Source organism: Strongylocentrotus purpuratus, unplaced genomic scaffold, assembly GCF_000002235.5.
Source record: "Strongylocentrotus purpuratus isolate Spur 01 unplaced genomic scaffold, Spur_5.0 spur5_scaffold_19, whole genome shotgun sequence".
In the NCBI taxonomy this organism is placed as follows: Eukaryota; Metazoa; Echinodermata; class Echinoidea; order Camarodonta; family Strongylocentrotidae; genus Strongylocentrotus; species Strongylocentrotus purpuratus.
Genome location: NW_022145604.1, coordinates 18,791,608 through 18,815,776, shown reverse-complemented (window position 1 = coordinate 18,815,776; position 24,169 = coordinate 18,791,608). Strand labels below are relative to the sequence as shown.

Sequence of the window (24,169 nt, the reverse complement as noted above, 5' to 3'; positions counted from 1 at the left end):
ATGAATGATACAGATGATGATGAATGATACTGATGAGTATGATGCCGATGATGATGATGAATGATACTGATGAGTATGATGATGATGGTGATGATGAATGATACTGATCAGTATGATGCCGATGATGATGATGAATGATACTGATGAGTATGATGATGATGATGATGATGAATGATACTGATGAGTATGATGCCGATGGTGATGATGAATGATACTGATGAGTATGATGCCGATGGTGATGATGAATTGTAATCTGATGAGTATGATGCCGATGATGATGATGAATGATACTGATGAGTATGATGCCGATGGTGATGATGAATTGTAATCTGATGAGTATGATGCCGATGATGATGATGAATGATACTGATGAGTATGATGCCGATGGTGATGATGAATTGTAATCTGATGAGTATGATGCCGATGAGTATGATGATGATGATGATGATGAATTGTAATCTGATGATAATGATTGAACCATCGCGGTGAAACGGTAGTGATGGAGAGAGAGGGAAGGGAACGAGACATAGGTGTACAAGTTGGTCTATATATATATATATAGAGAGAGAGAGAGAGGCGGTGATGGGTAAGAACAGAAGAGAAGCATTTCGTGAACATTCCTTTTTGTCGTATAATGACCCACCCCCCCCCCCCCCCCACCCTCTTCCAGCTCTTTTCTGGAGATGACCACCCTTGTCCTTTGCTTTGATTTTTCTTCTTTCGTCACGTTCGTTCTTGTAATTTACCATTGTCCACGGAGACACAGAAATCGTCAATAAACTTAGTCGTAGATGTATCCACCACATGTGAGAGGTTAGAGGTCATGCACATCCTCTATTGAATTAGTTCCATGAAACATGATTGGGTCAAAGGTGACAGATGTAATACATATATAGGCTTCCTCCCCAGTCGCCCTTTGACTGGAGATTTGGAAATTATGATGAAAACTTGCGCCAGTACGAGAAATAATTTTTGTTCACGTTATCATACTCTAAGTATATTTATGTATAAAAACAAATGAGAAGAAAATGTCACATTTGGCAATCCATATATCAACAACACCAACCAAAAATATTACCTCTAAAATGTAATAGGACTTATTTTAGAAAAAGTGATGTCAATTGGACTATTCTACAATGTATTGATTTATGAATTCATGATGAGAATATGATGGAACAGATGTTAGCATGACAAATTTTTCTTCAACCATGACTCACTGTAAGTTTAAAGTTTTTTGTAAAGGTTTGTTCATTTATTTGTTCGTTTTTTGTTTGATGGTTTGTATGTTTTTTTTGGTTCTTTTCACACTTCACCATTGCTCTCTCTCTCTCTCTTCTCTCTTTCTCTCTCTCTCTCTCTCTCTCTCTTTCTATTTCCGCATCCTTCTCTCTCTCTATCTCTATCTCTTTCTCTTTCTATTTCCGCATCCCTCTCTCTCTCTCTCTCTCTCTCTCACCCAGCTCTCAAGCACTCTCTATCTGTTTATCTTCTTCTTGTTTCCATTTCTTTTTTTTTCTGGCCATTCGATGCAAGCACACGCCCCCGGTACTGACATCGCGCCACTGCCCCCCTACTTTTTTTTTTTTTTTTTTACATTGACCTGTCAACGTGAGAATGTTTTTTTTCTGTATCGAGGAATGCTCATATTTAATGACATACATATGTGAACAGGTGTACAATTATTTATTCCTGTCACGTGATCATGTCATGAGGTCATATATTTAGACATTTGAGCAAGTGACCGAACACAGGTTTATAACTGTTTAGTGGATTTAAAGCAAACACTATTTGTAACTGTCAATGAATATTATTTGACTCTTGAAATGAAACGGCTCTATACTAATATAGGCCAGAAAAACAGGCCTACATTCTGTGAAGGAATTCAATATCTCGATCTGGCTACATGACAGTGTAAATAAAAGTGTCAATGAATATTATTATTTGACTCTTGAAATGAAACGGCTCTATACTAATGTAGGCCAGAAAAACAGGCCTACATTCTGTGAAGGAATTCAATATCTCGATCTGGCTACATAACAGTGTAAATATTTCTGCCTATATATCATTTCCCACCACATCTTGATACCAAAGTAAACGCAGATTTGACATTAAATAGTTAATTCGCGTTACTGAAATTAACATTTTATTGCACTTAATAAATGTTGGCCTACTGTGCTTTCATGATATAGCCTCCCTATATTATGTATCACACTTATTTATATAGCACTCCTCTGTAAGCATTATCATTTCTCTGCCTCAGCTTTGCTATATTGAATAAGGGTGCTCCAATTTTTCTGCCAGGCACCTATTCACTTCACTTGGGTCGAGAGTGGCAAATGTAAATTGTTCCTTGACAAATGAGGCTGGCTGGGATTCGACCTGGGATTCGACCCGTCAAGCTCTCGACTAAAAGTAGAACGAATAAACCACTATACCACAACACTCCCACCTAATATAAATCATATCGCCATAATATATTACAGTCTCGATCTCTTTGAACCCAGTATCCCCGGCATCATGGCAAACAATGGCGTAGCTACTGGAGGCACAAGGTTGCACGTGCCCGCAGTCAAATGACAAAGAAAATATGGAAAAGAAGTAAAAGTAAAAAAAAAAAAGGGGGGACCAAGAGAAGGAGCGATAGTAATGAAAGGACAGTGAAAAGGAGGGGATATGACCCCTTTCATGCCCCCCTTCTCTGATCAGTGGCCTTAAAATCAACATTTGATTTCCGTGTGAGATCCGGGTGCAACCCCCTTCCCCCCCCCCCCCCCCCCCACCTTTATGATGTAAATGCCCCCAATGCCTGGACTCAGCCTACGCCATTATAATGACAATCCTTACCTGTGACAGCGAAGAGAATATCAAATCAATTAGTTGGAGCCTTATAGCGCTATTTATGGATGCAAAATTATTTTTGGATTTTGTTTAAAGAATAAAAATCGATTGGTTGCAAAATTCTAAACGCCCATCCTAATTGTTTTGGTCTGAATCAATAATTTCTGACGTCAATAACACTTTTTTTTCCAGTTATTCAAAAATACAAAGGAACGACAATCAGGGGAACGGCGTGAGCAGGAAAGCTGGGGCGATAGAGAGAGAGAGAGAGAGAGAGAGAGAGAGAGAGAGATATAGAAGCAAGGCGAGAATAAGAAGGGGAGGCAGAGAGTGGTGGGGGAGAGAGGCGATGAGAGGGGGTTAGAGGGGGGAAGGGAAAGAGAGAGGGCAAGAGGGGAGTGGGAAAAAGAAAGCGAATGAATCTTCTGAATCGCGAAATGTTGTGGAAATCAAACAGCTATAGCTTCGTAAAGGCATCGGTTTTTATTCATTCCAAGATTTAATTTCGAAACGGGGTTTTATCGGTTCGGGGTAAATATACCAAAAGTAAAGGGACATTTTCTACTTCTGAATTGTTTATCTGGCACCGTTGAATCCACATCCAAAGTAATGCTCTACGAATTTTGCCAATTTGCTTCAAATTCGCTTTTAGGAAATCCACTTCTTTTCAAATGTTTTGACGATTATCAAACTAACCAATGATCAAACAAAACTTTATGTGAAGTTAAAAATAGGAAGGTCGATCAAAGTGGGACATTCTGCACTCCGGGAAGCTTAATTTGATTTTTGATTTGTGTCCAAGAACTTGATAAGAAACTCAAGCTGAAACTCGTTTGCAAAAATCTGCTTCAAATTTGCGCAAATTCGTCTCGCAAAATGGTGGGGGGTCGTCAAAATTAAGCCGTTTAGGGGAGTATTGGATTTTGATCAAAGAAACTTCTCGGCTCATTCACTGCGGGTTTCTACGTCCAAATGAACATTTATGTTTATCCAATTCCCCGCCGTCTGCGATATAAAATGTGAAGATATGTGGAGACTTTTGCGTCGGTAGACCATTTTGAAAAAAAGGGTCGGGGTAGGCCAATTGTCCCTACAAGGCCCGGTCCACTTTTGTTATCATTTGCTGATTATTTTGTTTGGAAGGGGTAACAACCCCATCACCCTAGCGCCACCATTTGAATACGTGCAGAAACTTCTTTCTAATGCCAAGTATCTCTTAGACTCTTAGAATAACGGCACCTTGACCCCATGAAAGAAGAGTTGTCCAGTCGGTACTCTAGTTTCAAACTTTTCAGTGCATCAGACTATCTTCTTCTTTTTGTATTCTTTCTTTTTCTTTTTTCAATTTTTTTTAAAATATATTTTTTCGAATGGAAACACATACATATAATGCTTATTTTACCATAAGTATTTGGAATGATATGACCGTAAGACCGTAAAAGAGCCGTAAAAACCAAATGAACAACAACAATAACAGCAGAATGGAGAATAGGATAAGGGGGAGAGAAATTTATCATTACGAAGCACTTGGGGTGCAATTCTCTGGTTATATGACTTGTATTTTTGCACTGCAATAAAGGATCATATGTTTTGGCTCTGTTTTCATATTGAATAATTGTTATTAATGAAGAGTTTTAATCATTGGTATAACACTGGAACTGTTAGAATAGTCTAGCTATGAGTAAAGTTTTGATAGAATTGTGCGACACTTGTTATTGATGACAAATGTTATAAAACAAGGCCTGGTCATGCTGATATATTGTATCGCTTTTACTTTAAATGGTAAAGCATTTGTTTTCAAGAGAAAGATCGACTACCCCACCCTTTTCCCCATGGAAATTAGTATCCTATATCATTATCACAGTATACCAAATCTATTGGCCAGTAACTGGGATTGGCAACTTGATGGGGAAAGTGGTAGGCAGGCAGTGGCGGATCCAGGGTTCTATGACGGAGGTGGAATGCAGATAACAACAATTAAAAATCAATAAAGAACAATATGTTCTCCCATAGCTACAAGTACATGTATATTGTATATCCATCTAAGGTACGTTATGCTCAATGCGCCTACAATGTATTACCCTGGCTTGATTAGCCCTACATTCCCATAATATAAACCTTCAAGTGAAGAAAACAGGTATCCATTTAATACACCTGGGTGGAGAGTGGCAAATGCACATTAATGTCTTGCCAAGGACATTAGTGTCGCGGCGGGGATCGAATCGTAAACAATACCTCCTCCTAGATGCGCCCCCCCCCCCCAAATAGAGGTCACCTATCCGGTAGACCACAACAACTCTACACCTCTACCTCGGCCCGGTCACACAGAGGGGACGCATGGGGGACGCACGGCCGGCGCATTGAAAATCGAAAAAAAAGTCGTGAGCCCTAATTTTGTCAGGATTTGGGAGAAGCTAGCGAGCTGACACCGAATGCAAAGCGTGTTGCTAGCGCGCTGTGCGTATACAAGGCGTGTGCTCCGCGTATGTCTGGCGTTGGTCTAGCGCGCTCCGCACATGTCTGGCGTCCCTTCAGTGGCGTGTACATTCATGCGTCGAGCTCCGCGCACACTTTTGAGCATGCTCAAAAAATCCCGACGCAGACAGCGAATGACGACGAATGCATAGCGTTGGTCCAGCGTTGGTCCAGCGCGCTCGACGAACGAGTAACGAATGATGACGTACACATAGCGAACGACAACGCACTGGCCAAAATTGCGAATCTCCAATCGCGCTGGCCGTGCGTCTCCCATGCGTCCCCTCTGTGTGACCGGGCCTTTAGAAAGCGTTGCTCGTCCAAACATCAATCACTATTAAGAAGAACAAACATTTTATGGCAGAAAATAGAAAATACTATTTTTGAACGAGAGATCAGTGGTATCGCCAAGTTGTGCGTTTGTAAGATGGCGCTATTGCGTTCAGTCGTGTTTTGAAACTGAGGAGGGTGTTGTTTTGAGGTGAGGTTAATTCTCTGCTTTTTCAGTTTGTTATGTATGATATGATTGTACTATTGCTGAATTAGATCTGTTTCATTGTGAATTAAATACATTTTTCTATCGACCCCACTTTGAATCCTTCGAATAATGTTTTTGATCCTTATATCTCAAGGAAGAGAATATTAAACGCCACGGTCTCAATGATTTGTTATGCTGTGATTTATTTCAAGATAATTGGTATGCAACCGACTTGACTGTAGCAAGGAATGCAAAATATCATAAATTTATAAAGACATCTTTTGAAAAGTAAAAAATGTCAATAATACAAAGGACGGGAAAAACTTTAAAGGGTGAAAAAAAGCTTCAGATAAATGAAATGCTCTTGATTTATTTTTGATTGTAACTATAAACTTGACGTGAGAGGGCGTATTACATATATGTAATTTTCGGAATAACGCTGATTACATTCATGTATCACGGGTTCTAGGACAATTACCCCCCCCCCCCACCCCCGGGATATTACCCCCAAGCACAACAACCCTCCCCCTAAGGACAATTACCCCCCTGAAAATCAAACCCTTTGGACAACCATGTACCCCAAGACAATTACCACCCCCTGAAAAAAAAAAAACTTATTATCAGGGTGGACAATATTTCCTTCAATGAATAGGGGGTAATTTCGGGGGAATAATTATCCTCGAGGGGTAATTTCCTAGGGGAATTATGGGATGGGGGTTATTGTTTTCGGGAGTAGGGGGTATTTTTTTTACCTCGGGGGTGGTTGTCATGGGGGTAATTTTCTGGAGGGTTATTGTCCTTAGGGGTAGTTTTTCGAGGTGATTTTCCGGGGATGATTGTCCTGGGGGGGGGGTTCACAACAGTATATTGTAAAAACATGGAAAGGAAACTTAAAATGATACCTTTTCCGCTGTGGGACATGCTTTTTACCTAATTTTATTTATAATTCCCATGTTAGAAATAGAAAAAATGCAAATGTTAGAACTTTTTGAACTGTCATGTACCATACTCACAAAATTCGATCAAAATAATGATAAATCTTCAAGTGATATCAGATAGGGGAAAGGAGGTCAAACGCATGACCCATACAATGTCAGCGTCTCAATTCTCAAGCACTCCCAGCTTTTCTCCCTCATCTTGAAAGTGAGAAATGACGGCGTATAGCTATGGGTAATGTTAGGGGTAATACACTCCCCTCCCCCTTTGTTGGTGTTTAAAATGTATGCTTTCTCTTTCTCATTCTTCTTCTTCTTCTTCTTCTTCTTCTTCTTCTTCTTTTTCTTCTTCTTCTTCATTTACTTCTCCTTCTACTGTTTCTTCTTCTCCTTCTTCTAATAAAAAATGTTGGAAAAGCGAGTGAGAAAACTTCTTACTAGCAAACTGGGTCCGATTGACCCCCCCCCCCCCCTCTTACCCGATCCAGCCCTGATTGCCCAAACGATTTATAGGGCATTAAATTCAATTCAATTTTTTCAATTCAATTCTGTAGAACTTTGCAGGAATTATGAATATGTCATGTATGTCCTATCTGTGAAATTTAAACGTAATCAGTGTCCTAATATTCAAATTATGCAAGGAAACCCGTTTACTTGCCAAATTTCACTGTCAGAAATTATTGAGTGACTGACTGGTTTTTTTCATCTTTGGTAATAACATACATAAAATGAGTTGTAAAGGGTACATGTGCATTTGTCTACATCAATAACCCACTTCTTGTAATTGCCAAAATGAAACTGATCGAATCTTTGCGCAGCATAAAACGTACGACCATTCGGTACAATCGTCTGAAAATCGGACTATTACTTATTATTTTCCCACTTAGAGACATTTTCAAGCCCCCCTTTTTTGTAGGGAAGTTCTAAATTAGTATTGTCTTTCAAATGCCGTTGGAATTTAACCTTTTCTTTTTGTTGGCCTGCAAATGGGACATAGTACCTTTAATATAGTGTATGGTTGGATCCATTTTCTACAACATACAGGTGCACCGATGTAATAACAGGGCCCATGAGAATCGGATGTCCCTTCATTTTATTTCAATTGATTTCCTGATTAGAGACGGATTAAAAAAAAATAACCTTTTACAATTTCATTAAAACAATCAAGGAGTCATTGAATACTAGGAAATGAAAGAAATTAACGTGTGCAATCCAGGACGTTACATTACATGTTTCTTGAAGGAGATAACAATGACAACATGGGAGAGAAAGAGGGAGGGAGAGAGAGAGAGAGAGAGAGAGTGCTTGACTGCCAAAATTGTTGTTATGTTGACCCCTGCGACCTTTAATGACGTAATGATGATCCAGCTGACAGGCCTGTCATGTCAAAAGTCTAAATCATTTTAGGCGGACAAAGAAGAGTGGCTGGGATTCAAAGCTCTATGAAAGTGGTCGAAAAATAGTATGTTATATCATTCAAAACTTTGCTTTTTATCATTCAACCCAAAGAAGGAAGTACTGATATGGTTGCCAAGGTACTGAAGTCATTATCACTCTCCGGAAGTAGACTTTATTCTCATATATTCAAGTAGTGGCGTAGATAGGGGTTTTAAAGCGGGGAGGGGATGGGGTAGGGGCGCAATGACTCCAACACAAAAATAGGGTGCCCCAAAATTCTTCTTGTAAAACGCGTAGGTTAAATTTATTTTCCTATTGAGTGAAGCAACCTAACGAAAAAAATATATATAATTGGCATTCAATAGCACGACAGAACTTAGGTAGTTTTTGACAAAAATCGGATGGAATTTGGGGGGCAAAAAAAATTGTTGGGAAGGTGCACCTTTTCCCAGCTATATATTTGTTTAGGTATAGAGCTAAATGGAGGTCTATACCTTTTTTTTTCTTCAAAAAGTATTTTTCATTATAAGTGGTAGAAAAATAATTAGTCACTTCACTCGCTTGTAAAACTGTGAAACTGTAAAACTAACGAAAAACATGAGAAAGAGAGAAAGGGAGCAAGTAATTCATACTGCCGACCAACTGAGGGCGCCCGAGAGCATGCCCTCAGAGTAAGACCGTAAAAAAAGTTGAGTTTTCAAAATGACTTGGGTTGTTAGATTTGACAGAATTGGTTTCATATGTCAGGATGTAAAGATGATGAATCCAATATCAGCATGTACCCTTGTGGAAAAAAAAACTTACAATTTATTAACATTAAATAATCTTCATAAACTTTTTAGAAATTGATGCTTTCCAAACTTTTTCAATCATCACCATTGACGCCTTAATTTCGATACAGTACTACGCGGTTTCCCTCGCTGTATGGTTTTAATGTTGGGCCAATAGGGGTACGAGGCGGGTGAGGCTCGGGGGGGGGGGGCTAAAAAAAAATTCACTCTCCCCAAGAACTTTACACATGTTGATATTCAGAACCGTCTCCTCACATCACCCTTATAATGTTTATTTCAATAGAGTCCTCACTTCCCCAGCAGAAAAATGAAACGTGCTCAATGGGGGTGGGTGGTGTTTATGAGGATAATGGTCATCATCACCATGACGAGGGTGATGTTGATGGGGTGATGATGGTGAAGATGTTAACGATGCAATGGTACATCGCGATTCCATCGATTGAGGGGGCACATACCTGCACGATGAAGGTGGGGAGGCGACAGGTCTGACTCCGGTAATAAAATGCGATTAAACAAAACTATTTGATTAGGGTGCACGTGCCCCTCAGTGGCGGATCCAGGGGGGCGGGGGCCCCCCCCCCCCCCCCCCCCATTGAGAATAAAAATAATCAATCCACTGAGCGACTTTTCGGCCAGCGCGATTTTCAAATTTTGCGGGAGCAACAAAAAAAAAAAAAAATAGTGCTCACTACTGGATGATGATGACAATGATGGCGGTGGTTGTGGTGGTGGTGGTGATGATGATGATATTGATGATGATATCGATAATAAGATTGAATAATGTCTCTATTGATGAAAATGGTTTTCTATGTTGAATGTGGTTTATACAGTAGGTGAAAATAAAAATGTGTTGGTTTGTGGTTAGTCAGATGAAATATCGATAAGTAAACTTTTTCAATGGGGACGAAGGATACGCCCCCCCCCCCCCGGAAAATTAGAAAAAGTGGAAATGATTGATTGATTGATTTTATTCGTCAAGTATAGTACAATGAATGGATACCGAAAGCAAAATGAAACGAGAAGATACATTGACAGGATAACCCATGAAAGCCGGAAAAGGCTTATTTCCAACGGGGTCCTATAAAGTACGTATACAGTACGGCATGAGAATAAAATATCACAACTAATAACTACTACGAATATTACGAATAAATAATATAACATAAACAACAACAAAACTTTCTAGAACTTATAGCAAACAATGATCTGCGGTATATTATGCAAGATTAAACTTAAAAACATGCGCTACACATAATGAACTGTGATTTAAGATAAAGCGTATAGCAAATACTGACTAAAGACTGCAACAAAATTTTAGGCTCTGGAGAGCCCAATAGTGTAACGTTTAGACAAATAAAAATGCAACATCATCTCGCTCGGTAGCTATGCTCCCTCACATAATATCCTTTAAAGTGTTCAAGTAAATATTGTGGAAACGTGAAGTGTGAAAAGGGTATATTGCTTGTTTTTGTACTTAAGTTTTTTTTCTGCCCCAACGTTTTTGCTCATTACCCCCAATGCTCCCTCGCCCATCGCATTTCGCCCCCTCCCCCCCCCCCCGGTCAATAAAAAGAAATCGCCGCTCCTGCCGCAAAAGCAAATGTCCCTCTGTTTAAACAGGAGTACTAACAAGAATCTACAGGGATATGTTTAAGTACTTTATTAGCGAAACTAATTCATCTTCAGAATGTGCACGAATGGACAATTTGTAAAGACAATTTGATGGTTTTTAAAGATAGAAAAAAAAAATTAAATTTGAGACAGGCCTCCAAGTATAGACTCTTACTCTCACGGTTTTTAATCACAGAACAAACATCATGACTCTGGTTCATCTTATTCCCAGCTTGGTTGATGGCGACAATGATGCTTTTGATGGTGACAATGATGTTCCTGATGATGACGATAATGATGATGACGAGGATGACATGACGAAGATGACGAGAGGAAAAAGTATACCACCATTCTTAAAGATTAATGCTTGAAATTGTGTTTCTGTCATCGTTAACGTTGTTGTTTAGTCCCTGTTTAGTGTTGTTGTTGTTGTTTTGCTCTCTTTTTCTTCCGCTAAAGTCTGTATCAAGGCTGCAGACTGAGGGACTTTAACCTTTCCAATCCTTCACGGTAACGAACTGTTATGTTTTCCAATTTATATAAGTGGGACAGCTGATGCTGTTATTAGATATATTTTCTGGTCGCTTTTCAAACACAACAAACCCTGTGCCAAGTTTGCAATGATCACGATGATTGGATAATAAATGTTTGTGCATTGCCCATTATGAAAATACTGCCGTGCAAAGCACCGGTCGTTACGAAATAAGGAAAAAATATGTCAAGGGCGCAGTGATGAAAGAAAAGAGGGCCCCAAAAATGATACAGTATCCACAGGGTGCTGAGCATTATCTTAAAGGTAAAGACTAGTTTTGGAAACGCTCCTCTAAAAAAATGAAATGGAAGCTCTTATTACCAATCATGTGAAAGAATATGTTTTGATTAATACTAGGTATAGCACACCAAAAATAAATAGAACAAACACATGCTATCTGATGATTGCAAATCATCAAGCTTTATGAAAGCTTCAAAAAACAAAAAACAAAATTGAAATCGGTCAATGTGTTGTGATTTTATACCATTTTTTTGATATCGCAAAATTACCGAAAAACCTGCCAGAAATGGTCAAATTGGCAAAAATGGCAAAATTCGACAAAGTTGACTACTTATGCCTGGATTACATTTGCCCCGGGCGCCGTACGATAAATTAGTTTACGATTTTTCGTAGACATCGTAGGAGGCTACGGGCTACGATGTTTGTGTTTACATTATCTACGAGCATCGTGCCATTTATTGTATTGGCCCTCGGGGGCAGGCCGGGGCAAATCCGTACAGAGGCTGCTCGGAGATTGTACGGAAATCGTGCAATTTGCATGCAGTAGCCGTGCAGTCTCCGTAGCCTCCGCACGGAAATCATACGGAGCCCGTGCAGCTTCCGTGCAAAGGTTGCGCGGAGAAGGCGCGGTGACCGTAAAGCAACCTTGCGATAGCTGTGCAATTTCCGTGCGAATGCCCCATGAGTCTACAATCTCCGTACGATTTTCTTTGCCCCCATGTTCACCGAAAAATCGTACGTTTGCTGCACAATCAGTGCGAGGCCTCCGGGCGATGTCCGTGCGGGGATTGTGCAAATCCCACCAACGACAAGTATACGGGCTACGGGCTTACGATTTTTTTCAATTTTGTTTAACTTCTCGCGAAACAAAATCGTAAAGGCTGCGGAGCCCGTGAATCCGTACGAAAATCTCACGGCCGCTTCCTGCCACCGCACAGAGGCCGCACGGAAAAGGGGATACGAGCAGGATACGGGCTCCGTAGGCTAATCGCAGGCCAAATGTAATCCAGGCATTAATTCATCACTTTCTTGGACACAAATAATAAATTGAATTATCAGACACTAAAATATCATCTTAGTGGTAAAAAATACAAAAAATAAAATTCATATAACTATTACCGTTTTGAAAACAGAAGCCAACAAAATAAGTCATTTTTGCAGATTTTTGCGAATCTGCAGATATGAAAAAGTTGTGAAAATAACTAAGTCCGCCTAATTAATATGAGCATATGTAATCAAATCAAAACCGAACATGATACATCAGTGAAACCTGATATACATAGGTTTGGAAAATGGAAATATATTTCATTTGAAATAACAAAAAAAAATCATAAATATTCATCAAATATGCAAATTAGGTAATTTAGCTAATTATATAATCGCGCACACATTATGCAAATTATGAAAGTCAAACCGTTCATTTTTTTGGCATTTTTTAAATCATATATTCATAGATCATATTTACACCAAATATTAACCTTAAATTCCAAATATTTTTGCAATGCCAATAAAATATGGCGATGGAAATTACTTGGATCACCGTCACAGCTATTTCCTCATGTGTTTCACAAATTATTCAGAAAAACAGATCATATGATAAGAATTTGCACACTTTCAGCTACATCACAATATATTTGTATTTTTAAAAGATGTCAGATTTGAGGATTTATGACGATTTTCCGAGAAACCATTCAACAGGCCATAACATTCCACAGGGACTAAATTCTAGAGTAACAAAAAGTTTAGTGACCCCAGTACAGTTGTGGCTACTTTGTGTGTAAACAACAATTTGATTCAATGAGTGAAACACATGAGGATATGGCATTTTTTGTAGGGTAGTTTTATACATTGAGGTGCATTTTCACCACGCAGAATAACAATGCGAGTCAATGGGCGATCAGAGGGCCATGTCACACACTGAAAAGACAATATTCTAATTAAATAATTTAACATATTTCCCACATGCATATAACAATGAAACTACACAGAATTGTAGTTAAAGGTATGCTTAAAATATATGTGAAATAAAAAAATTAAAATATTGTTGAGTTTTTTTAAAAATAAATTTACAAAAAATGCTATTTCTACCAACTGACTGCTGTTGTGTGTGTGTGTGTGTGGGGGGGGGGTGTGCGTGTGTGTTTGAGCATGGATAAAACGTCTTTTATATGGAGAGAAAAGTTTGGGATGGAAATTGTTTTTTGATCATTGCTTACAGTTTGTGGGTGGTGGATTTATTTTTTTATGTGATTATGATTTAAACAAGATTAAACTCGTTTTAGATATTCCACCATACTATATGGAAATGTTGCAAGCATGGCAAGAGACAAGTAATTTAAGATATTTGGAGGGTTATATTAATCCAATTATTTTTAATAATCAGAATATATGTATAAATGGAAAAAGTATATTTGATAGATACTTGTTTGAAAGAGGGATTGTTCAACTGAATCATTTGGTTGAGAAAGGTCATGTTAAGCCTGTTAAATATTTTATGAACCTCGGTATGAAAGGTAATAATTTGCTTATGATTATTGATATTTATGATGCGATACCCAGGTTATGGAAGGATGATTCAGGGTTAATAGAATTCCTCGAGGTTGATTTGATAAGCTTTAATACTTATTTCCATATTTCTAGTAAAAAAATACAGTTTGTGGATGTGGGTTCAAGAACAATCTATGATTATTTCATCAAAGCACTGCAGCGAACGTATGATTTGCAGGTAAGGGATGGGCAAAATGACTATGATTTTATAGATAAAGAATTAAAAGAAATATTTGTGAGACCAAGAATTACTATACTCATTAGAAAACAACGTGAATTTCAATTTAAATTATTGCATGGAGCCATATACACTAATGAGCATCTTCATAGATTTGGTTTTGTTGGTGATAATTTATGTTCGTTTTGTAAGCAGGAAATAGAAACATACAAACATTTATTTTTATCTTGTGGGAGCGTTCAAAGGTTATGGCAGGCTTTAATACAACTTTTTGAGTTAGATGAAATTAAAGATTTAGAATGGCGAGATATATTTGTTGGGTTGGTAGGTAGTTCATATAGAATAAAAATGTGTAATACTGTCATTTTCATGGTGAAGTATGTTACATTTATGTCAAGATCGGGGGGGCGAGTACTAACTTTAGAAAAGATGAAAAAAAGCATTTTTAAGTATAGGGATGAGGAAAAGAAAATAGCAATTAAAATGGGAAAGCTAGGATCACATTTTTTAAAGTGGGAGCAGCTTAAGATTAATTAAGATTTGCTTTCTTCTCCACCGTGAGCTTGTTAAAAGCGTAACTCGATTTTGCGGCCTGGATAACTTATTTAGTATATTTTTCTTAAGTTGAGAATGTTGGCAGACATCCACTGAGTGAGTACTGTGTGTGTGTGTGTGGGGGGGGGGGGGGTGGGTGGGTGGGTGGGTGAGTATGTGTGTGAGTGGGTGAGTATGTTTGTGTGATAGAGGGTGAGTATGTCTGTGTGATGTAGGGGGCAGGGAGGGGGCAGGATTGTTTCAGTAAAATTATCTCCAGATTTGTTTTTTTTTGTAATATATAAGTAAATAACATTTACAATTGACATATTATGTTTAGGTACTTATACGTTTACTTTGTTGTTAAGTTATATTATACTGCAAATAAGTTTGTGTTTAATTATGTTTATGTAAAAGCATCAATATTGAACACGTTTATTTTATTCAATTGTATGTCAGGGTTTGTGTTACACATCTGGAGAAATAAAACAAAATTGTTAAAAAAAAAAAAAAAGTGTATGTGTGTGTGCATGGGGCAGACTGTGTGCACAGGCATTGTGATCACCCTATTAATACGTGATGGTACAAATTTTGCCGGGAAACCGGCTACTGATTGATATCATGTTCTCTGCATCATGTTCTAAGGCCCAGTCACACACAGGGGACGCATGGGGGACGCACGGCCAGCGCATTGGAAATTTTATAATTTTGGCCAGTGCGTTGTCGTTCGCTAGGTGTGCGTCATCATTCGTTACTCGTTCGTCGAGCGCGCTGGACTAACGCTATAAATTCGTCGTCATTCGCTGTGTGCGTCGGGATTTTTTGAGCATGCTCAAAAGTGTGCGCGGAGCTCGACGCATGAATGTACACGCCAAAGGGACGCCAGACATGCGCGGAGCGCGCTAGACCAACGCCAGACATACGTGGAGCACACGCCCTGTATACGCCCAGCGCGCTAGCAACACGCTATGCATTCGGTGTCAGCTCGCTAGCTTTTCCCAAATCCTGACAAAAGTCGGAATCACCTTTTTTCCGATTTTCAAAGCGCCGGCCGTGCGCCCCCATGCGTCCCCTCTGTGTGACCGGGTCTTTATAATTATGAAAGAATGCTCGACCGATATACCTGGCGCCACAACAACATACTACGCATCATGCTCAAACACATTAAAAACACTTCAAAAAAATTCCACCAAAGTATATGCAGATATAGAAGGAGAAAGCATCAATGGGGGCACCATACCACCAAACATAATACGTATTTATGTATCATGTATGGGGATCTTTCCTTCCTCATCATAATGTTACAATCTTCTTCTTTTACCCTGTTCTGTACTATACCACTTCTGTTTTCCTCTCCTTTTCTCCTTTTCGCATCTTCCTTTTCCCTTTCCCTCTATCCCGGTGCTCCTTTTTATCACATATATTATTACACTGTTACTTGTATTGCTATTGTTAATGTACTTTGCTATTGTATTTAAACAATATTGAATGGATATTTTGCACCCAAAACCCTTAAACCGCAATGTTACCACTACCGGTCTATATGAATAGATCACGATAGGTCATGATTTATCAGGCCTCTTAAAGGTAGTGTACTCTTTTTGCAGCCAACATCAAATTCTGTAGAACTTTGCAGGAATTATTAATACATGTATGTCACGTATGTCCGATCTGTGAAATTTAAATATTAGCTGTGTGCTAGTATTCAAATCATGGAAGGAAACACGTTTACTTTCTAGACTTCACTGTCAGACACTATTGACTGGCTGACTTTTTTTTCCTTTGGTAATAAAAGATAAAATGAGGGAACATGAGCATTTGTCTACATCAATAACCTACTTCTTGTATTGGCCCAAATTATACTGGCTGAATCTTTGCACAGCGCAAAACGTACGACCATTCGTTACAAAAGTCTGAAAATCAAACTATTTAATAAATTTGGATGGTTATCTAAAATGAATATACAAAATATGGAATAGATTTCTAGTAGTGTATTTGTTTTTGTGTGATTATTGTTTTTGTTGCTGACACAATGCCGTTAAAGGACTTTTTGGGTTGTCAAACAGGATTTTAGGTCGTAGAGAAGCTTAGAATAACTTGAGTTTGTCACCGGCTATGGTTTATTTTTGCCCAATCCCTTGCCCTGTTACTGTTAGCGTCAATAAGCCGTTAATGTGAGTTATCAAAGTAGTAGCTAAAGGGGCACCCCCCCCCCCCCCCCCGTCGAATGACATGAATTGAAGTAAAAATGGAAACAAGAGAGGAAACCAAAGAAAAAAGGGATCGGCTGGGGAAGGCGTTGTGAAAAGATTATATGTTTATATTTTTTTTTCCACCTGAAAGGTCCGCCCCCAATGGCCTACGCTTCGCCACAGTAATTGATGTCATCATCTAGGTACTATTTTCTTTGACCCATAGTTTTGTATCACATGATAAATTCATCCAGAGCGTATATTCATGGAGCTAGAAGAGAGATAGCTCCATGGTATATTCATTCTTTTTTTCTATAACCTAGTGTGGGACTAAAAAGAGTCTATTCTTATACTATTTGCTTCAGTTTATGAACTGGAGGATGATTATCGTTCAAAGACGAACGCATCCAGCGGCTTATTTCAAGACTAGTTTGGGTGAAATTAACGACGAAGCATCATTTTCTGTGACTGAGTGGGAGATGAATGAAGTTGATATGTGGACGTGTTACCACATCACAAGCAAGTTCAGTCAGTGTCCCGCTGGTGTTGATCGCTGATATTTGCCTAGCTTTGAGGCGGACGGAGAAATCCTCCATCAGCAGTGGTGTCCGAAACATCCTTAGTGGTATCCCACCAAACTAGGGCACATCGATACCATTCCTGACCTTCTTCTTACTCCAATAATCAGTATAGTTTTTGTCGTGGGATTCGAGGACGAGTGGTTGGGTGGTACAACTATCTCTTCCTAAATAAAAACTTTATCGCGATTCGTCGTCTGCCTCTTTCCCGACTTCGCGGAAGTTTTAAGCTATCGATATTTTGTTTACCCCTCTGAGCTATAACATTAGGCGGAAGGACCGTGTCTGTGCGATCTCCCTTTGGGTTAGCACCCTGACAACAAGCACACGTTCGCCCGACCAGGCTGTAGTTGACACGTCGACACGAGATCGACAATTCCAACGACGCCTCGCCATCGGCGCGTTACCAGCATCGCTATCGATCCTGTATCAATTAATCAATCATCTAGTCGATAATCTTCGTTCGGTCGTCTGCGCTGGTGGAAAGCGAAAAGATTGGAACAGGCGCATTGTTTTTTTCTTGGAGGAGAAAGAACAACGGAGCCAGGATGAGGACTTTAATGGGGTTTTGTTTATTGGTGATCTGGTTGGGCTTGGTAGCCGCCAAACCTAGACCACTCTTTCTCAACGATGGTGAGGTGAGTTGAAAATTTAGATGAAATTATTACAGTTTTTAATATTTTAAGGAGAAAACGTACGATTGTAAAGCAGGAGTGAATGAATCATTATGAGCGGACAGGAACTCAATGGGAATTAACAACAATGTGTGAAGGGCGGGAAAAAACTGATGACGAGGAGCAAAATCGACGAGGAGTGCATGTATTACTATTGCTATTGCTATTTGTTAAGCCAAGATCGAGTTCATCATCGGAAATTATCGTAGAATGCCTAAAGCAAAAGGGGAATATCCTTGCAATCTCGATTGATGCAATGTCGACCTAAATGTATATGCCAAGGTTAAACCCCAAATCCATGATTTTCTACATTATAGAAGTAACTAGCAAGCAAATTTGGCATGTTTGGGTATCTCGACGAAAATGACAACTGGTGCACAACCCGCGTTTCGGGTTGGGAGTGGAGTTCAATGGGTATTGCTTTTATTTGTTCCCTGGAAAATAACTTAAGTGACGGAAATGTTTTGTGCGGTATCTTTCAAACGAATCGTATAAGTGTCATCGGCATCCGAGTCGTTTCCCTAGCTTTTTGCTTGTTAATCAATTTTTCATCCATTGACTTTACAACGGGGATTATAAAATGCTTAAGAACAGGTTGTACACACTCTCTCTCTCTCTCTCTATCTCACTCTCTCTCTTTCTATCTCTCTCTCTCTCTCCCTCTTTCTCTCTCTTTTTTGTTTTGTTTTGTTATTCTTCTTGAAGTTTCTCCTTCGATGGCGATGCAATGTGATTCACAATGTATTTCGACTGGGAGCCGAAAGGATCCAAAATGTAAGGGGTGATCATGTGGGATTGAGGGAAATGGATACCAAATGTTCAGCTTCATTCGACAGGTCCTCAAGTGCAACAGGTTGATGAGGGATCCATGGCTTGACGCTGGGTCAATTATGGACGTCGATCGGTCCATTATGGACGTCGCTCGGGAGGGGATTTGGAACGGTTCAGAAACGCATGTGGCATAGCGACGCGACATCTGCTTTTTGAATCCAACCCAATTAAGGGTAATATTTGAACTGATCTCTCTCTCACCTAAAAAGAAGGATCTTGGAGAGGCGGCACCCCTCCCCTCCTTCGTTCTATTTTTTATTTTGTCACCCCCTTTCTATTCTTCCTTATATATATTTGTTACCCTCTTTCTCCTATTCTATCTCTCTCTCCAAAACCCACACCCAACACACACGCGCACGCATACTCGCACGCACACTCGCACGCACACTCCTACATCTCACATACAAGATGAAGTCTAGAGATATGACCCCTCGCTCTCACCTTTTCAATTTAAAGATGAAGTTGAGTTCTGGTCATGCAATTGCATTGTGAAAGAAACGGTGTGGAACCGACCAGAAAAGGTTGATCATCTAGCATATAAGAATTTGTGTGTATTGCAAGGTTCTGGAATCATCAAAATGATAAGAAATGGGGCCAATTCTTGGTAAAGTTACAAACACTTGCACAGAAAGATGTATATGGGACTACACGAACACGTGGCGTAAAAAGCCGGCCCCCGATTTTTACGATGTTACATGCATATTTAGAATATGAAGGCATTTAAAGAGCCATGCTTTTTAGGGAACATGTCTTAATTTGATGTTCTTCCACACTTGTATAATAAGAATGAGTAATTCTCACAAATTATTTTTCACCTCTTCCCAGAACTCAACCTTCTCTTTAATTCTTACCTTGCCCCTTCTCTTCCTCATTTTTTTTTCTCGATTTTTTTCTTCTTCTCTCTGCCTGGCTTTCAGTCTTGAGCACACCCGCACGCACACCCGCACACTCCTATCACCTTGCACATACATTATGCACGCCTCACTTTTCCTTTTCCTTCATACCCTTATCATTTACCACTTTAAGTAATGTTTGTACATTCATAAGCCTACATGTGCAAGATGTATTTCTGTCTCGCAAAGTTCTCTTTGTTGTTAATTGGATGGTCAATGGTAATGGTAATTTTTTTAATAGTTTATTATGGGCAGCTCTTTCGTATGTTACCTTTGTGTCTTCTTTCATGTTTCATATGTAACGAAATCAATTACCATTGATTCAATTCATCATAAAGCTTCTTTTCCTCTATTCTCCTGCATGAATTTCATCTCCATGTGGTATAATCAGGGAGGTGTTTTAACTCACATACCCTGGTATAATCTTTATTGAAAAAAGGCCATCTGTTTATTTTGAATTGGTGAATTTCGATCCACCGACAATTGATCCGTGTTTTTATTTCGTCAAAAGTGTAGGTTAAGGGTTAGGACTACAATTGGAGTTTAGGTGAGATATAGGATAATAGTGAGAGTTATAAAGCTGGTTCCAGGACTGAATCTAGTATAGCCTTTGTCGTACTCGTACGAGCATGAGCCGTACAAGTTACAACCTCATTCGAGTCCTAAAATGTGGCATTTCCACGGTCCTGATACTGTTTTCACACTGGCAATATTTTGCTTAACCCCGTACTATAGGTGGGGTTGAAGGGTATCTTAACCCCACCTATAGTACGGGGTTAAGCTTATTCCACTTTCTTTTCACACTGGCAAAAATTTGCTTAACCCCCTACTATATGTGGGGTTAAAGGGGGGTCTTAGCCCTACCTATAGTCCGGGGTTAAGCCTATTCCACTTTCTGTTCAGACTCGTTTTTACCAAAGTGGGCTAACCCCACCTTTAGTACGGGGTTAACTAACCCTGCAAAATAGCAGGACTAACCTCGCAATTGTAACTCCTGCTAACTCCCCAATTGCGGTGCCAAGCAAATGAATGAGAACAGAAACGACAAATAGTCCGGGACTACGCAGTGAAGCGAATTAATGAATTCCATGGCTATGGCTAGTACGGGGCTAAGGAATTGCAGTGAGAAAAGCCAAAAAAAAATAGTCCGGGGTTAAGGATAGTACGGGGCTAAGCAAAGTACGGGGTTAAGCAAAACCAGTGTGAAAAGAGTATGAGATTCTCGTTAAAACTAGGTCGTCGGCTTCCCTCCCTGGGGAGCAAAAGGCCACCGATAAATTAAATTTAGAGATGGAAGGCATTGCGGTTCGCCGTGAAGTGGCTAGCCCTTTCAGCACGTGAAGGCTTAGGCATGGCCAGTCTCTCTCTCAAAAGCGCTTAGTCGACAAGTCTTCTCCGTTCATCGAATGTGGTTACACTTCATGGATTTATCCTTGTCGGTTTGTTAAAGGACTACCGTTGAACTTCTACGTTATGAAGTCACTGCATGTCATTTCTGGTATATTATTCTAAACATTTTGAAACAATGGAATAATTCATAGGGTTGACAATCCTGTTAATCAACCAAGAGCCGTTGCACTTGCTCTTGTGGTACTTCCTAACATTTGACGCCCTGACGGTTTGACGCGTTATAGGCCTACCAATTCAAATTCAAATTCAAATTCAAAATGTTTTATTAGATTATAATCCACCCAATCAAAGGATAACAAAATCTCAACATCATAGTGAAACAAAAAAATTGGATGCACATAGCAGAATAAAAATAACAAGAAATAGCAAAAATTAACGTATTACCACAAGACTCTTTGGAAATGCTATTATAATACAGAGATGATAATCAATTTAATTTCTCGTCATCTTTTTTTTTCTTAGCGAAATTGGCCTAATATGATATTTCAGAAATATTCCAATTCCAATTCGAATTCAATTTTGTTGCTTAAAATTCAAGCTTGTGGCGTCATACACAACAATATGAATATTAAAAATCACGAATAAGTTTTGCATCATCTACCCCACCCCAACCGATCCCTTACGATAATGATTGCGATTTGCAAACATGAACTTAACTTTCAAAGTCACAACGTGTTCGCTCTATCCGGAGGTAAATACAAGTACGAATACAAGGCGAATGTTCGTTTTTACAAATAAACAAGAGTTCGGCTAATGTACCATATATGCTTATGTTTCTAACATATTGACCTTTATGACTGTTATTGCAGACCCAATGAATATACATATTAACAGAGTGACAACCGACTGAACGCGTGTGAGGTCGAAAGTCGACCGGGGTCGAAGTGTTTGAAATACGTGATAACATGTTATGAAAAATAGAGAAAGGCACTATAAACCGGGTGCCGGGAAAATATTCCCAAAGTTTGGTACCCGAAAAGCAAAGTACCAAATGGAGTCCATGCAAGAGCGTAAATAAAAATTGAACGGGCTCGAGCCCCTAAAGCTCCAAAGAATATTGTACCGGAAAGGGACACTGTTTAGTCTATCCTGGGAAGGGTGTTACGTGTTGCGGAGGGGGTGAGCGTCGCTAAATATACAACCGTTGGTTTTACTCAACTCAAGCGTGTAGCCAAGATTTAATTTTAGGGGGGGCGGTAGTGAGCACGCGAATCACTTATAGAGCGCGCGATGCGCTCTCTAGGGGGGGGGGGGGTCAGGAAGGGGGGAGTTTCCCCCTTCCCGCGTGAAGCGCGGAAGCTTGACGTTTCATTGAATTATTAGAGAAAGAAGATGATTCGTTGTACCGTTCTCGACTCTTAATTATTTTTCTTCCTACGTCCTCTTCCTTTCTTCTTTCTCTCTCCCTCTTTTTTTTGGCCGGCGTTTTCTTTTTTCTCTCTTTTTTTTTTTTTTTGGTGGGGGGGGGGGGGCGACCGCCCACACCGCCCCCCATGCTACGCGCTGGACTCAACTCCAAACGGTACCATCCGGAACCCTGTATTAGAATGATACTATATTCACTAACGGTACAGTTGAACAGTCACAAGTGGGGGGGGGGGGGGGGGGGTCCCTGGGAACTTCCCCAAGGCAAAATTCACACAGTGTTTTCCTGGGCCGTGAATTGTCCCTTTCATGAAAAAATACCAGAGGTATACCCTACTCCCTATGCATAAAAAGGTGGCCCTTAAAGGTACTATGTCCTATTTGCAGGCACAAAAAATGAAAAGGTTAAATTCCAACGGCATTTGAAAGATAATACTAATTTAGAACTTCCCTAAAAGAAGGGGGGCTTGAAAATAACTTTAAGTAGGAAAATAACTTTAAATAGGAAAATAATGACTATTAGTTGTCGAATCGACTTAGGAGCTATAGAGCCAGTAAGTAATAGTCTTGATTTTCAGACCATTTTACCGCATGGCCGTACGTTTTATGCTGCGCAAAGATTCAATCAGTTTAATTTTGGCCATTACAAGAAGTGGGTTATTGATGTAGACCAATGCTCATGTACCCTTTACAGCTCATTTTATGTATGTTATTACCAAAGATGAAAAAAGCCAGTCAGTCACTTAATATTGTCTGGCACTGAAGTCTAGTAAGTAAACGGGTTTCCTTGCATAATTTGAATATTAGGACACTGCTAACGTTTGAATTTTACAGATAGGACATACATGACATATCAAAATTCTTGCAAAGTTCTACAGAATTTGAGGTTGGCTGCAAAAGGGACATAGTATCTTTAAAGCTAATTGCAGTAAAAGTTGGGAGAGTAAATTTCCGCTACCGACCCCACCCCCCCCCCCTCCGCCTCTTGCATAATAACTTTGATCAACATGCCCTTCGTTCACTCCAGGGCTCTGTATTATAAAGAGTTGCGATTAATCCAAATCAATCGACACTTAAAATTAGGTCCAACTATGTAAGGAAATAAGAATTTCACGATGATTTAAAGGTTTGTTTCCAAAACACGCTACATACCAACAAAACTAAGTTATAACAAATTAGTTCATAAATATTTGCATGATCGATTTGAAAATAAACTCGGACCTTTCGTACTTTTGTGAATGGGATAATAAATTATACACATTTCTAGGTGTCTCTATAGCCCTAAAGTCGATTTGACAACTAATAGTCGTTATTTTCCCACTTGAAGACATTTTCAAGCCCCACCTTTTATTGGGAAGTTCTAAATTAGTATTATCTTTCAAATGCAGTTGGAATTTAACTTTTTCATTTTTGGGCCTGCAAATGGGACATAGTACCTTTAAGTGTGTATTGAATGTGCATTGATTTGTTAAGTTTGAAGTGTTGTATAGGCCTCTATTCAAATGAGGGCATTATTCTCTGAATAGAGCAATCAAACCGTACTTTATAACTTTTTTGTCTTTTTGTTTAGCCCATTTTCATTGGTTTTCAAGTTTTTTGTATAAGGACAAGCAAATCCAACAAACCACTTGACGTTATTTCGTGGGTCCTTTGCATCGCAAGCCAACTG

General features: G+C 39.4%; 1 protein-coding gene across 1 annotated transcript in view; it reads left to right on the top strand.

The window, feature by feature from the left end:
* The first annotated feature begins 17,246 nt into the window (after window positions 1-17,246).
* Window positions 17,247-24,169, top strand: part of LOC578723 (tolloid-like protein 1) — a 38,173-nt gene continuing 31,250 nt past the window's right edge. Inside the window, exon 1 of the mRNA XM_778878.5 lies at window positions 17,247-17,965. Within this exon, the coding sequence (XP_783971.4) occupies window positions 17,876-17,965 (90 nt within the window). The 5' untranslated portion in view covers window positions 17,247-17,875. The remainder of the gene's footprint in view (window positions 17,966-24,169) is intronic.